This window comes from Lytechinus pictus, chromosome 1 (assembly GCF_037042905.1).
Source record: "Lytechinus pictus isolate F3 Inbred chromosome 1, Lp3.0, whole genome shotgun sequence".
Taxonomy (NCBI): domain Eukaryota; kingdom Metazoa; phylum Echinodermata; class Echinoidea; order Temnopleuroida; family Toxopneustidae; genus Lytechinus; species Lytechinus pictus.
In genome coordinates this window covers 39,193,934-39,208,591 of record NC_087245.1, presented here as the reverse complement: position 1 = coordinate 39,208,591, position 14,658 = coordinate 39,193,934, and the positions used below count along the sequence as shown (strand labels likewise).

General features: G+C 36.8%; 1 protein-coding gene across 1 annotated transcript; it reads left to right on the top strand.

Annotated features, from left to right (window-relative positions):
* The first annotated feature begins 6,849 nt into the window (after window positions 1-6,849).
* Window positions 6,850-12,649, top strand: LOC129262533 (uncharacterized). The gene is made up of 2 exons (XM_054900663.2): window positions 6,850-7,539; window positions 10,261-12,649. The coding sequence occupies exons 1-2, from the start codon at window positions 7,262-7,264 to the stop codon at window positions 10,940-10,942; spliced, it is 960 nt and encodes a 319-aa protein (XP_054756638.1). The 5' UTR covers window positions 6,850-7,261; the 3' UTR covers window positions 10,943-12,649.
* The last annotated feature ends 2,009 nt before the right edge of the window (window positions 12,650-14,658 follow it).

The window sequence follows — 14,658 nt, the reverse complement described above, 5'->3', positions numbered from 1 at the left end:
GAGGATCATTTGACTGAGGAGCAGGAGTACTGTTAGAATGAATTGCAACGCAAATTGAATGAGGGAGCATGAAAGAGATGAAGGTTCAACTTCAAGGACTGTTAAGTTAGACTTAGAGCACCAACATGATTTCTCCATTCACAGATTATATAAAGTTGTATGCTAATATTGCACGCCTCGCGAATATCATTGTATCAATTTAACAGAAAAGATACCAGCTGCATAGCAGTGAAGTAGTTTGGTCTAAATTCTAATTGTGTTTAGCGAGTCATTTTGAAGGATGACTTTGAAATTTTGGGTAGACATTGATAGATATGTTATTTTTACTAAGTTCAGTGTTGCAAATATGGTAACATGATAACATTAAGTGATGCTACAAGCCTACAACAAGATCCCACTATACAGGCCTACAACAACTTGAATCTGGTACAAGATGTAACAAAACTCATATCTGCACAATGCGCAGTTTTGAATGTCATGACTCGTCTGATCTTTTCAAGAACAATGGTTAACTATTTTCAGAACATGGACATACTGGCACATCCGGAAGCAGAGATTTTTTATTAATTCAAATGAATGCCATTCTGAATATATGATCGCACTCATCCTTCACTTCAGGCTTGTGAGTTTGCAAAATGCTTTTGGAACTTTCAAGATCAACCCGGATCAACCTTTGTCAAAGCCAAAGGAAACATTCAATATTCTTAGAGAAAAGTGATTTACCGTAGTCCGTGTCAACTGTGTATTTTTCCCCCAAGGGTGAATTGGCACAGATGGAGTTGTATTTACACACAAAATCCTAATTATATGCTCCTGACTGCTCGCAAATCAAGTTACATTTCATTTATTCAGAGTTCTCGTACATGTAGGTGTACATGACCTTAATTGGAGAAAAACTGCATTTATCCCGATGTGTTCTTTTATAGGGTTGTCAATATCATATCTGATGAACATGTAAATGGACTGCACAGTGTATTTATGTGTACATGTATATTGTCATGTACATCCTGTTTGATAGCAGTATTCAATCATTGTGCAGTCAGCATACATACGGTACATCTACATGTGTACCGCCATTTAAAAAACAATTTGAGCATAAAAATATATGTACTCTTAATTTTTGTTAAGAGAAAGACAGAACCATTAGAGTAGTTCATCATTCAATTTTAAAAAGGAAAACTGTTAAAGGGGCACATTAATTGTATTTTGTAGGCCTACCTATTATATTCTGTACATGTAGATAGGCCTACAATGAATTTGAAAATTCAGTATATTAAGACTTTGCACATTATACGTTGCCATATATTTGACAATCTGTAGATGCTATTTGTCTAGAAGCACCTCTTTTCAAAATGAATGCATGAAATTTGAATATTAAGCCTGTGTTAGTATAAAACAAAGTCAATTTGACATTTGAGTTTTGACCATTAATCAAGCAGAGACCAAAAGTACCCCATTCTCAAGTAGCAGCATTCATGTCTTCCATTATGCCAATTATTGCATTAGGTTGCTTGTACTTGCCTTCCTTTTAGAGATCCCCAAAACATTGATCTCGAGTTCTTTTCCATCAGGTAAACCTTTATTTACAGGTCTTTTAGGACATATTTTACAAACCGAGACCCTGTTGCTTATTCTTTATTTTGTATCAGGTTTTCAATCCGCACATCGTTTACATTTTATATCATTTCACCATTGAAGTGTGATGGGAATAGTGGGGTAAGATTTTTTAAGCTGTTTTTCGCATTTTACAATTCATTCTAGAGTAAATGATTTGCAAATTAATTATAGATTTCTATATGTGTAATGGTATTTGCATGCCAAATGTTGGTAGCTGGCAAATTTAGAATTGAGTTCTTTAATTTATCTTTTGAAAATATATATACTGAGATTTATGATTACAAGACTATCATTAAAATGACTATTTGGTGATAATTAGAGTAGAAAAAAAAATATTTACATGTAAGTTTAATAATCTAACTACATGTATATTGAATATGTACTACATAGTATACATGGTGAAAAAAATTGTTTAAAAACTATTAATCAATGGTGGTTTATAGGTCTTATTTTATACTTTTTTTTTTAAGTATAATTTTTAGGGTTAGAGATGTTCGAATAATTGCAAGAAGCTATAAATGTGCATGGTGTAAACACTTTATTGTGTATTTGAAATGCTAAGAGTTGCAGTTTGAATTGGTTATGAACCTGTTTTTATAAAACAGAGGATGCTCTGCTGTCATGTGACACTGTCATGTGACAACAAATAATGTTATTGATCAGTTACCCGTGACTCTCTTTTTCATCCTTGTCATTAATAAATTTGTGCATACAGCATCTTTTTGAAAAATGACATTGTTTTAAATGAATCACTTTTTGTTTGTAATATGTTCAGTAGAATGTAACTTGTTTAAACTGTACAGGTGGAGTGGAACCCGGGGGGGGGGGGGGCTAGAGGATTCGGCCCGCCACTGCCATAAAAACCTAAAAATTACCATCTGATTGTGTGTGTTTTCCTGGGGGGTGGTTAGCCCCCCACAATGCACTCACACATTTAAAACCATTCCACAGCCCCAGCTTTATGTCGATCCTAAGTCTAACATGTTTGTTTATCAAATAAGAATCGTTCATATTGAAGACTTAATTGTACATTGTATGCATTCATTTAGGTTTTATTGCACAATTTCTATTTATTAATGGGGTATCCAACCCAAATAAAAAGTTGTGTTGCTAGAGAGGATAAAGGAAGAAAAATCAGACAAGAAGATCGAAAGTTTGAACAATATTGGATTAACAGTGAGAAATGTATGATGTTTGTGTACGTGTGTGTGAAAATTGGTAATCACTGTATCCTTGGAGACTTCAAATTGGCCTCATTGATGGTGTCATAGTGATGTGCGGCAAGTTCTACTTATCCATTGACTCCACCATATAAAATGGCTATATTACCATTTTTTTTCAAAAGTTTTACTTCAAATCATATATTTCTTTCATGAGGTCTTGAGGATGTAAAACGATATGCTACCTTGGTTACATGTGTACTTTAATTACTGCCTCAGGGGAATTGATACCAGGAGAAAACCACAAATCCCTGATAATTAAAGGGGAAGTTCACCCTGAAGAAAAGGTTGTTGTAAAAATAGAATAAATAATAAAAAAATATTGGTAAAGGTTTGAGGAAAATCCGTTGAAGATGAAAGTTATTAGAATTTTTTTATTATTTTATTTGTGACGTCATAAACGAGCAGCTGCCCGATATATTATGTAATATAAAATGCATGAATTTCATTTTTTTATGGATCTTGATGACTTTTATTTCTTTTCATGATCGGATGCGAAATGATTTGTCTATTGATATATACAAAAGGTACAATAAAAAAACCTTTTTCAATTTTCAGAGAAAATGACATTTCATAGATTTTTTTACCATTCGCTATTTAGGAATGCTGCTCGCATATGACGTCACGAATCAAATAATTAAAAAATTCTAATAACTTTTTAATTCTTTGATGGATTTATCTCAAACCTTCGGCAATATTTTTAAATTATTTTTTCTGCTATTTTTACAATAAACTTTTTGTCAGGGTGAACTCCCCCTTTAAGTACATGGCCGATGGGGGAAAGCTGTTCCTCCCACTACATGTATACTTATATTTTGCCAATTTGAAATCTACGTAGTCTAGACTTTACTCTTAGGAATTTCTATTATCAAACAGTCATAACTTTCCTATTGCTTGTCTGATTTCATTCAAAGTTTCATTTTGACGAAATAAGTAACGTCTTTTCTTCATTTTTTACAGTATATACATGTACATCATGATAATTGTGTAAGGAATTAATAATGAAAACTACATATGAACGGAGTCAGTGGACATTGAGGGCGCGAATAGGCCCTCTCCTGTTATCCATTAAGATTTTTTTTTCAAAGCAAACGTAACTTATAGAATAAAAGCATGTGTGCAATAAATTACCTTGGATAATTTTGCTAGTAGAAGGTTCAAGCCTACAAGGTGACTGTTAAAAAATTACTTAACAAAGGAACAAAATACGCAAATGTCCAGAGTAAAAATAAAAAAGATCATGCTCCCCCCCCCCCAAAAAAAAAAAAAAAAAAAATCACCAAAAGTATGTACAAATCCTTCAATTTCACTTCACAAAATGCAAAAACGCCCAAATGACAAGCTCAGGTGTTTCGCTCACTCGCTTTAGATTTCTTTTTTTTTTAAGTTTATGCGTGCTGCCCCCTCCCCCCCCCCCCCCCCGCTAAAAACTTATACAGCCATGAAAAAGATGGCCAACACATATAGAAAACCTCCAGGAAATCTAAGATGACTGTAGTTATTTTGAAATCTTAGGGTAAGCAGTCGTAAAATCAGCTTTAATTTGAACCTTTTTTTTTATAGAAAGTATTGCTAAACCCGGTAGAGTTATCAATGGAATTGGGTTGATATATGTAATAGGGAAACTATAGGTTATGGCTCTCTCTCTCTCTTGGGGGTCCACCCGCTATATAATTATGGACCTCTAGTCAAAGCGGACCTACCCCCTCTTCAGTGCAGATTAAAAGAGGGATTCTTCTTTCCGTGAATAACCACGTATACCACACGCGTTGTTTACAATTGTGTATTTTTATATATCTAATTGTTATTTGGGGAGATTTTATGAAAATCTATGCCTGTTTCATAATTATAAACTTACCATATGTGGTTATAGCTTGCATGCCCTTTTCCACGAACAATATTGCACGCGCGTTTGTCTGTTACCAGTATGAATTTACTATTCGGCGAAAATATGTAATTTTGTAGGACCTACTAATATAGGTGCATGGGTGACTAATCAATATCAATATATCATTAAATTATCATTAAAGGTCAAGTCCACCCCAGAAAAATGTTGATTTGAATAAATAGAGAAAAATCAAACTAGCACAACACTGAAAATTGGCGCCCTGAACATGTGGAATTACCATTGTTTAACATTTTATGTTTCAGTCAAGTTGGGTCTTTATCGTCAAATCTGCAAAAAATGAAACATTTTATAATTCAAACAATAAAAAAAACAAAAGAAATAGTGAGAGAGGGACATCATCGATTCTCTCATTTGCATGTGACTAAATTGTGCATATAGCTTTTTTGTGAAAAATAAGCGAAACTTTAAAATGTCATAACTTTCTTATTTTACATCCGATTTTGATGAAATTCTTCAGCATTATGCTTGACTGATTTTTCTCTATTGATTCAAATCATCATTTTCTGAGGTGGACTGTTACAAAAATGCTTCGAATGTCCAGTTTTCTGTTAGAACATTTTTTTATGCAAGTTTAGCTCACGGTAAGTATCACGCGCGTGCATCATTTATTGTTAATCAACATACTCATTCTGTTTCTGCATGGTTACAAAAAATTTTTTTTAGAATGTCCAGTTTTCAGCTGGAATATCGTAAATTTCAGATCGCATTATTTTCGATTGATGAGATATCCTTTCCACAAGTCACTATATATACGTCTTTATATACAGGTTCCTTTTCGTGTTCAGGGTCCCGTAACACAAATGTTAGCGATTGATCGTACACTTGATTTTCATGATTGATTGTACATTGTAGTCAATGGAATCAATCGTAGAAAAATGTTGTATATTGCTAAACTTTGTGTTATAGGCCCCTGGTCAGTGTGAAATTTCTGCTCGCGCTTCGATCGCGCTCGCGTTATCTTTATCATGCTCGGAATGGTTGTTGTCTTTACATGAAAAGTCCAAAAGTTTGAGCTCTTGCCTTCGCGCTCGCAATATCTCCGCAAGGATGCCCTTTTAGCAGTAAGTATAGGCCTATAGCACCAATTGCCCCCAAAACGAGTTTTACACAAGGGCTTTACAAAACGTACTTCAGATTTGAAATTTTTCTCAAACCGTTCGCTCGTTGCTCTCTCGTGGAAGTAATAACGCCTACATAAATATCTTAAAGGACAAGTCCACCCCCAACAAAAAGTTGATTTGAATAAAAAGAGAAAAATCCAACAAGCATAACACTGAAAATTTCATTAAAATCGGATGTAAAATGAGAAAGTTATGACTTTTTAAAGTTTCGCTTAATTTCACAAAACAGTTATATGCACATCATGGTCAGTATGCAAATGAGGAGACTGATGACGTCATCCACTCGCTATTTCTTTTGTATTTTATTATATGAAATATGAAACATTCTAATTTTCTCCTCATTGTCAAGTGAAACAACGATGAATTCCTCCGGCCCTGAACACGTGGAATTAGCATTGTGTAATATGGTTCAGTCAAGTTGGTCCTGATTGAAATTTGTAAAAAATGAAATATTGCATAATTCAAACAATAAAAAAAACAAAAACAAATAGTGAGTGATGGACATCACCGACTGACTCATTTGCATGTCACTGAGTTGTGCATATCACTGTTTTGTGAAAATTAAGCGAAACTTTAAAATGCCATAACTTTCTTATTTTACATCCGATTTTGATGAAATTTTCAGCATTATGCTAGTTTGATTTTTCTCTATTTATTCAAATCAACGTATTCTGGGGTGGACTTGTACTTTAATTATCAATCAGAAATCTCATGGTAAAAATATCCGTTTGCACCAAAATACCCATTTTGACAGGAGTCTCCTTTTTTTGGGATTTTGTCCCCCACCCCCCGGAACTTAAGTTCCGCCGCCCCTGTCTAGTCTACAAATGTAGACCCACATCTGCAGTGTGTGTATCACAGCTGATTCAACGAGTCTGCATAGCAGACTAGGTCTACTGAGGCTACAGATCTGAAATGGCTCGCTTCGCTCGCCCTTTCAGGCTGGTTTGCTTGGCAAACCAGCAGATCCCACCTCACGAGCCATTCAGAGTCTGCATAGCAGACTAGCCCCTGTCAGACATAGTGGATCGAGATTAGTGTAGGTGGGGAAGCCGATCGAGGGAGAGAGAAAGACAGAGACAGAGTGAAAGAGCTCTTGTAGACATCATCGAGGGACTGGGTGATATCACCCATATCTAAAAAGATTCAATATTTGTTCTTTTTCTCATTGATCTGTTCTGTCCACAAGCGATCTGTTTATGCATTGTGTGCTGAATGCTATCATGAAGTTTCGACATGCACGCACACAACAGTCCACTTCGTGAGATCACAGCGGGTCGTGTTTGACTGTATGCGGGAATATAGTATACCCCATTATACCCCGGTGTTATATAATTATACCATTCAGTTCGATCCAAAATATACTGTTGAGCGCTGTCAAAACGCTCCTAAACATGGCGGGTGCAACTCCAGGTCAGCAGGCCCGTGTTATGATGTGGTGTACGCCCAGGTCAATATCATCCGTATTTTGCAAGTGCTTGAGCTTCGTTCCCGACATCGACGTCTTCTTCGACACCTACTATTTTGCTTACGAGGCCGAGATCGACCTGGGAACCATAGGGAAGGTAGTCGATCATGACGCTGGGAACATTGACGAGGCGGACTGGGTGAAGGCGGCCGAGATGATCTGCGAGGAGAAATGCGATAACCGAGTCAAGCTAGACATGCTCAAGTGAGTTTATTAAAAAATATATCAAATTTCATTGTTGCATAGCGTGATCAGGATTTTACGAGGTCAACTTCCTATATTGCGGACATAATTATGGAAGGTTAATCCCCGGGGGTTAACCTCCGATGGTACATAATCAAGGATGTACATGTAGTAAATTCCAGGGTCCAATTAGTCTGCAGGCACAGACCCTGATTGGAACTTTGATCAATAAGTGTGCCTCCACGCAAAGACTAGCCTTCAGTACACAAGGCATGAGTAGGCTGCACATTCAGACCCTTAACTCGAGAGAAGGGTTTGCCCAGCAGACTAGGGTCCAATGCAGGCACTGACCTAGCCTATAATCTAGGCGGATGCTGCAGTTATTGTCTTTGCTGTTATGCTGAACGCAAGAGATACGTCTGATCTAGCGAGACTACGCATTTGTGGCAGCGAAATCTAGGCGGAGGCTGCAGTTATTGTAAGAGATACGTCTGACCTGGCAGCAGCCACAAATGCGTAGTCTCGCCAGATCAGACGTATTATCTCTTGCGTTCAGCCTAACTGCATGGACAATAACTGTAGCCTCCGCCTATAGATTATAGGCTAGCACTGACCCTGATTAGACTGTTTCAATCTGAATGAGAGGCTGGACGAGAGGGACTTTCTGGAGTTTGGACATATAGTCATGGATATATATATTTTTTTTTTTTTTGCACAGCAAACTGGACCTAATATGCATGCAGGACCGTCCTTCGTCACAGATTTTTTGTTATTTTAGATGAAACTCTATACTGGTTGCCTTGGACTCCTTACCCATAACATTATTATTTTTCTTTTATGTTTTATATTGATTATGTTTTTTTTTTGGGGGGGTGGGGTATAAAATATCAAAGTCATTCTCAGGCACAATGGTCTAAGAAATTTCAAGATGTGTTTGTAGCTAGTTCTGATATATGATGTTATTAAAAAGGGGGAGTGAACCATGTGTGGTCTCGTCTCTCATTTACTGTGTGTGAATACATAGTCTTGTTTTCAGACATCTAATAATACTACAGATAATAAATTGACCTATGATTGTATTTGTATATAGAGATACTAAAATGTTTTAAGAGGAAAAGTAATTGTTTTTGCAACTTGGTAACATAATTATTGTGGTATGTATTGAGTAGTTTAATTAGCATGTTATCATTCAAGTGGGTCTATATTACTAGACTACACTAGCATTATGGGTCAGGAAACTGGCCAGGTATGAGTAGTTCAGGACTCGAGATGGCGCTTTTGGTTCGTTTTTACCTAAAGGGGAATTTCACCCAAACAAAAAGTTTATTGAAAAATAGCAGAAAGGAATGATAGAAGAATAGTGGTGAAGGTTGGAAGAAAACCCATCAAAGAATTAAAAAGCTATTCAAATTTTGATTTTGTTTATTTGTGACGTCATAATAATGCGAGCAGCTTCCCCATTTATCGTATATTAAAAAAGTCACAGAAATATCATTTTCTCAAACAAGTTCAAAATAGTTTTACTTTGCCTATAGTATACATGTATATCTAGTTCTACAGACGAATCACTTCACACCTACTTCTGCATAAAAGAGAGAAAAATAAAGTCTTTCTTAATCTTTGATTGATTTCCTCAAAACTTCATCAATATTTTAAATATTTTTCTGGTATTTTTACTCTCCCTTTAATAGGAGACGTTGACGGCGAGCTGTCGGACTTTGTACTATAAATGCTCCGTTTTGTTGATCACTGCATGAAGTATTTTGTTACTGTGATAGCTTAGTTTTGCGGTCCGTGAAAAGTATTGATGAATCAAGCATTAGTTTAAAGGGGTACTCCAGGTTAAAAGTAATATGATTTGAACAGATGAAAAAAGGAAAAAAAACACTGAAAATTCGATCAAAATCGGACAAGGAATAACAAAGTTATGACATTTCACCAGAATAATTCAAATCTTTGAATTAAAGTTTTGAATTATTCTGGTAGGCATGTCTTCATGAATATTCAATGAGCAAATTGATGATGTCATATCCCAACTTATTCTTTTGTATTTTATTATATGAAATTAGGTTTATTCAAATTTTTTCCTCCAAGAACAAAAAAAAGGATTGACATTTAATGCATTAGATATTGATTCCTGCAACTTATTTCATTATAAGGGAGATATATCTTTCACACAATCAATAAGGAAAAGGAAAGTGGGGATGTGACATCATCAGCCCACCTGATGAATATTCACAATGACGTGCGTATAACTGTTTTCACAAAATATTGCTAAATTAAAAAACTTCGTTATTTGCCATCAGATTTTAATGAAATTTTCTGCATTTCGCTCTGTGGGATTCGTTCTATTTCTTTAGATATAAATACGCTCAGCCCGGAGTACCCCTTTAAGGAACCGGAACTTTATTCCTACACCATTTTCTTTGAGAGATATATTATAAAATCAATACATATGGAACATTATTTTGAGACGCGTGTTTTTGTTTGTTTGTTTAGATACTGCCAAGTGACTTTGTGGTATCCTTTCTTCAGATTAATGTTTTTTACTATACTTTTGTCTATTGATTTAATCGTCGCTATAATTCTCAGATTCCTATATATTCACATGATCTTATCATGAACTTAGTTTTTAATTGGACGTTCAGAAAGTTAACAAAGGTCTTCAAATCCTAAAAAAAAGAAGATACGATCATATTTGCCATTTTACATGAGTTGCGATTTATTGTGCTCATTTTGTAGGTACCCAGTGATCAAATCAATGCTCGATAACCCGGATCCAAACAAAAAGGTCATCTTTTATAAGGGCGTGTCGCAGTCCATGGATAGTAAGCACTTCCGGTTCCTTCCAGATAAATCCAGCAACTACAAGCACTCCTTCTTTCTGCGTCACCCAGCCAAGGTCTTCAGCTCCTGGAAGAAGGTCATCCACTCCATTCTGAGAGATGTAGGCGACGGAACCGGGAAGAAGCTCACCAAAAGTCTGGAAGATTTTGACATAAGATACGATGTGCCCGAGAAATACAAGATCTCTGGTTTGCTCTACAAAGAGCTCCATGATCTGTGGGTCTACGTCCTGGACAACCTTGATCCGGACCCTGTCGTTGTGGAGAGTGACGATTTACTTGCTGATCCAGCTGCGGTGCTATCCAAGTACTGCAAGGCGGTTGGAATACGGTACAACGATAGTCTTCTGTCATGGGATGCTAACCCGGATATCACGGATAGCTGGAAGTGTGCCTTCATGCCGGTCAAGGAATTCGAGTTCATCCGGATCTTCTGCCACAACGCATTCCATACTTCTCACTTCCTGGCTCCACCTCCAGTTCCATCTTTTGATGATCTGCCCAATGACGTCAGGGAGATAGCAGAATTGTCTATGCCGTATTACAACAAGATGTACAAAACCAGACTGATACCTTAACTCAATAAAAAAAAACAAATAGGCATTTATTTTATTCTCTATAAGATACTAATCAAATGACTGCCTGAGATCGATCACGTGACCATACTAATAAAAATAATGACTGACTGTGTCACTGTAGACAAAGTAATGATATAGAGTCACTGAGTCATTATAAATTTTTGAGAACTATTTGGTCAATATTGTGATGGTATTTTGCTTAAATCATGATAATTATATTGATGATTTTTCTCATTTTAAGCAGTGAAGTTCTGTCAAGCCACATTCTCTAGGTGAAAACAAAACAGCAACAAGTAGGCCTCGTTCTTAACCAGCAAGTGGTGGAAATAAAGTTTCTGGAAGCCAACTTGATATTCCAGAGACAACCAAACATATCGATCATGAAGAATTAATTATATTCAGGGGAAAACTTGAGGTAAGAATAAGAAAAGTCGAACAGCCTGTCTAAAGTTTTAGTAAATGGTCAAATGTGAATTACAACTAAAGTATATCTTCCAATAATCTTCAAAAAATAGTGTGGCCACTTTAAAATGAATAAATAAATAAATCCTTATTCCATTTCTTTAAATATGTTAAAAATTTAGAACACATCACCGCTTTTAAGAATGATAGGCTCAAGCTTCGATCAAGGTACACCAAAAAATTGAAAATACCTCAGATCAAAATAAAAAATACTAAGGAACAGGGGCTCAATAAAAATAACATCAACAATAGAAATGGGTGTCAAGCATGGACCATACAATATGAAGAAGGAAATATTTCAACCACATTTAGAAATTAGCTGCTTATAATATAATATACATATATACTGCATGTTAAACGGAACCAATCTTGCTTATTATATTTTTGCCAAATAGATGTTTATATTAGTTGTCCACTTTATGCCAGCAATATTATTTTTCATATATATTTTGCCAGAATAGCTAGAAAATAAAGAATCTTTTCACTCTGCAGTATTCGCTATCACACCCAGAAATTGTTACACACCCATGTACAGTTTTGCACTTTTTAATTCGACTAAAAATTTGATAAAGGACGAAAATCGTGTAAATTGACTCTTAATTAAGTTACTTATTCAAATTTTAGTGGACGGCTACTAATGAAAACCACAATCATTATAAGGTCAGTTACAACGAATACAACTTTGCTTCATGTTGTAACGGTTTATTTCCTATTCGTCTAATGCCAATTCGCTCAATTGCCAACTCGTCTATCATTTGGTCTACCATCGGTTCGTCCACTATCCACATGGTCTAATTGCCAATTCATCCACTCACCATTTCATCTAATAACCAGTTGGTCCAAATAGCCATGTAGTCCATATACCATTTGGTCTAATTGGACCTAGAGTTAATTGTGCAAAATGAATGAAAATGAAATTGATATTAGACTAACTGGTTATGAGACGAAATGGTGATTAGACGAAGTGATGATAGGACCAAATGGTTATTGGATCAAATGGCTGTTAGACGAAATGTTGATGGACATAATGGCGTTAGACTAAATGAAAGTAGACCATGTGGTGAGTGGACGAATTGGCAATTACCATTGTAGCGAGGTGAGCATAAGAAATAATGTCATATAATGAAATACAAATGAAATAGTGTGTGACCACTGACCACAGTCCGTTTCCTCAATTGCATACTGACCAGGATGTACATTATATTTACATTAAATTTCATAACTACATTCGATTTAAAAAAAGTATTTTTTTCTCTTTTTTCAAATCTGTTATAGACAATATAATTGTGAATACAGGGCCTATTAATCTTTACCATTTCAGTTGTTAAACATGAAAAAATATATATATACATTTCTAGATTTGTAAATGCAAGAATAAAATTAGTAAAAGTTATATAAAACACGAAATTTGGAATCACTCAACATGCCCCATGCAAGAGAGGTGTCAGTGTGTGGAATGGGTGTGCCTATAGATCTGTGAGAAGCGGTGTGGTTAATTAGAGTGTGTGTGACGGTGTGGAATACAGTGTGCCAAGATCTGTGAAAAGCGGTGTGGTTAATCAGAGTGTGTGAGGGTCAGGTTGCCTAGATCTGTGAAAAGCGGTGTGGTTAATCAGAGTGTGTGCGATGGGTGTGCCAAGATCTGTGAAAAGCGGTGTGGTTAATCAGAGTGTGTGAGTGTCAGGTTTGCCTAGCTAGATCTGTGAAAAGCGGTGTGGTTAATCAGAGTGTGTGCGATGGGTGTGCCAAGATCTGTGAAAAGCGGTGTGGTTAATCAGAGTGTGTGAGTGTCAGGTTTGCCTAGCTAGATCTGTGAAAAGCGGTGTGGTTAATCAGAGTGTGTGTGATGGTAAGAGAGTGTGGAATGGGTGTGCCTAGATCTGTGTAAAGTGGTGTGGTTAATCAGAGTGTGGAATGGGTGTGCCTAGATCTGTGTAAAGTGGTGTGGTTAATCAGAGTGTGGAATGGTTGTGCCTAGATATGTGTAAAGTGGTGTGGTTAATCAGAGTGTGGAATGGGTGTGCCTAGATCTGTGTAAAGTGGTGTGGTTAGTCAAGAGTGTGGAATGGGTGTGCCTAGATCTGTGTAAAGTGGTGTGGTTAGTCAAGAGTGTGGAATGGGTGTGCCTAGATCTGTGTAAAGTGGTGTGGTTAGTCAAGAGTGTGGAATGGGTGTGCCTAGATATGTGTAAAGTGGTGTGGTTAATCAGAGTGTGGAATGGGTGTGCCTAGATCTGTGTAAAGTGGTGTGGTTAGTCAAGAGTGTGAGGGTTAGGTTTGCATAGATATGTGTAAAGTGGTGTGGTTAATCAGAGTGTGGAATGGGTGTGCCTAGATCTGTGTAAAGTGGTGTGGTTAATCAGAGTGTGGAATGGGTGTGCCTAGATCTGTGTAAAGTTGTATGGTTATTCAGAGTGTGAAGGTCAGGTTTGCCTAGATCTGTGTAAAGTGGTGTGGTTAATCAGAGTGTGAAGGTCAGGTTTGCCTAGATCTGTGTAAAGTGGTGTGGTTAATCAGAGTGTGGAATGGGTGTGCCTAGATCTGTGTAAAGTGGTGTGGTTAATTAGAGTGTGGAATGGGTGTGCCTAGATCTGTGTAAAGTTGTGTGGTTAGTCAAGAGTGTGAGGGTCAGGTTTGCATAGATCTGTGTAAAGTGGTGTGGTTAATCAGATTGTGGAATGGGTTTGCCTAGATCTGTGTAAAGCGGTGTGATTAGTCAGAGTGTGTGTGATGGTGTGAGAGTGTGTAATGGGTGTGCCTAGATCTGTGGAAAGCGGTGTGATTAATCAAAGTGTGGAATGGGTGTGCCTAGATCTGTGTGAAGCGGTATGGTTAATCAGTGTGTGAGGGTTAGGTTTGCCTAGATCTGTGTAAAGCGGTGTGATTAGTCAGAGTGTGTATAATGGTGTGGAATGGGTGTGCCTAGATCTGTGAAAAGCGGTGTGGTTAATTAATGTGTGAGGGTCAGGTTTGCCTAGATCTGTGTAAAGCGGTGTGGTTTATCAGAGTGTGTGTGATGGCGTGAGAGTGTGGAATGGGTGTACCTAGATCTGTGTGAAGCGGTGTGGTTAATCAGTGTGTGAGGGTCAGGTTTGCCTATAGATCTGTGTAAAGCGGTGTGGTTTATCAGAGTGTGTGTAATGGTGTGAGAGTGTGGAATGGGTGTGCCTATAGATCTGTGTTAAGTGGTGTGGTTTATCAGAGTGTGTGTAATGGTGTGAGAGTGTAGAATGGGTGTGCCTAGATCTGTGTGAA

Bases quoted from the DNA above. Each gene is read 5' to 3' on its own strand.
- LOC129262533 (XM_054900663.2), top strand. From the start codon at position 7,262: ATGGCGGGTGCAACTCCAGGTCAGCAGGCCCGTGTTATGATGTGGTGT. The intron at 7,540-10,260 runs GTGAGTTTATTA...CTCATTTTGTAG, and splicing joins GTCAAGCTAGACATGCTCAA to GTACCCAGTGATCAAATCAA.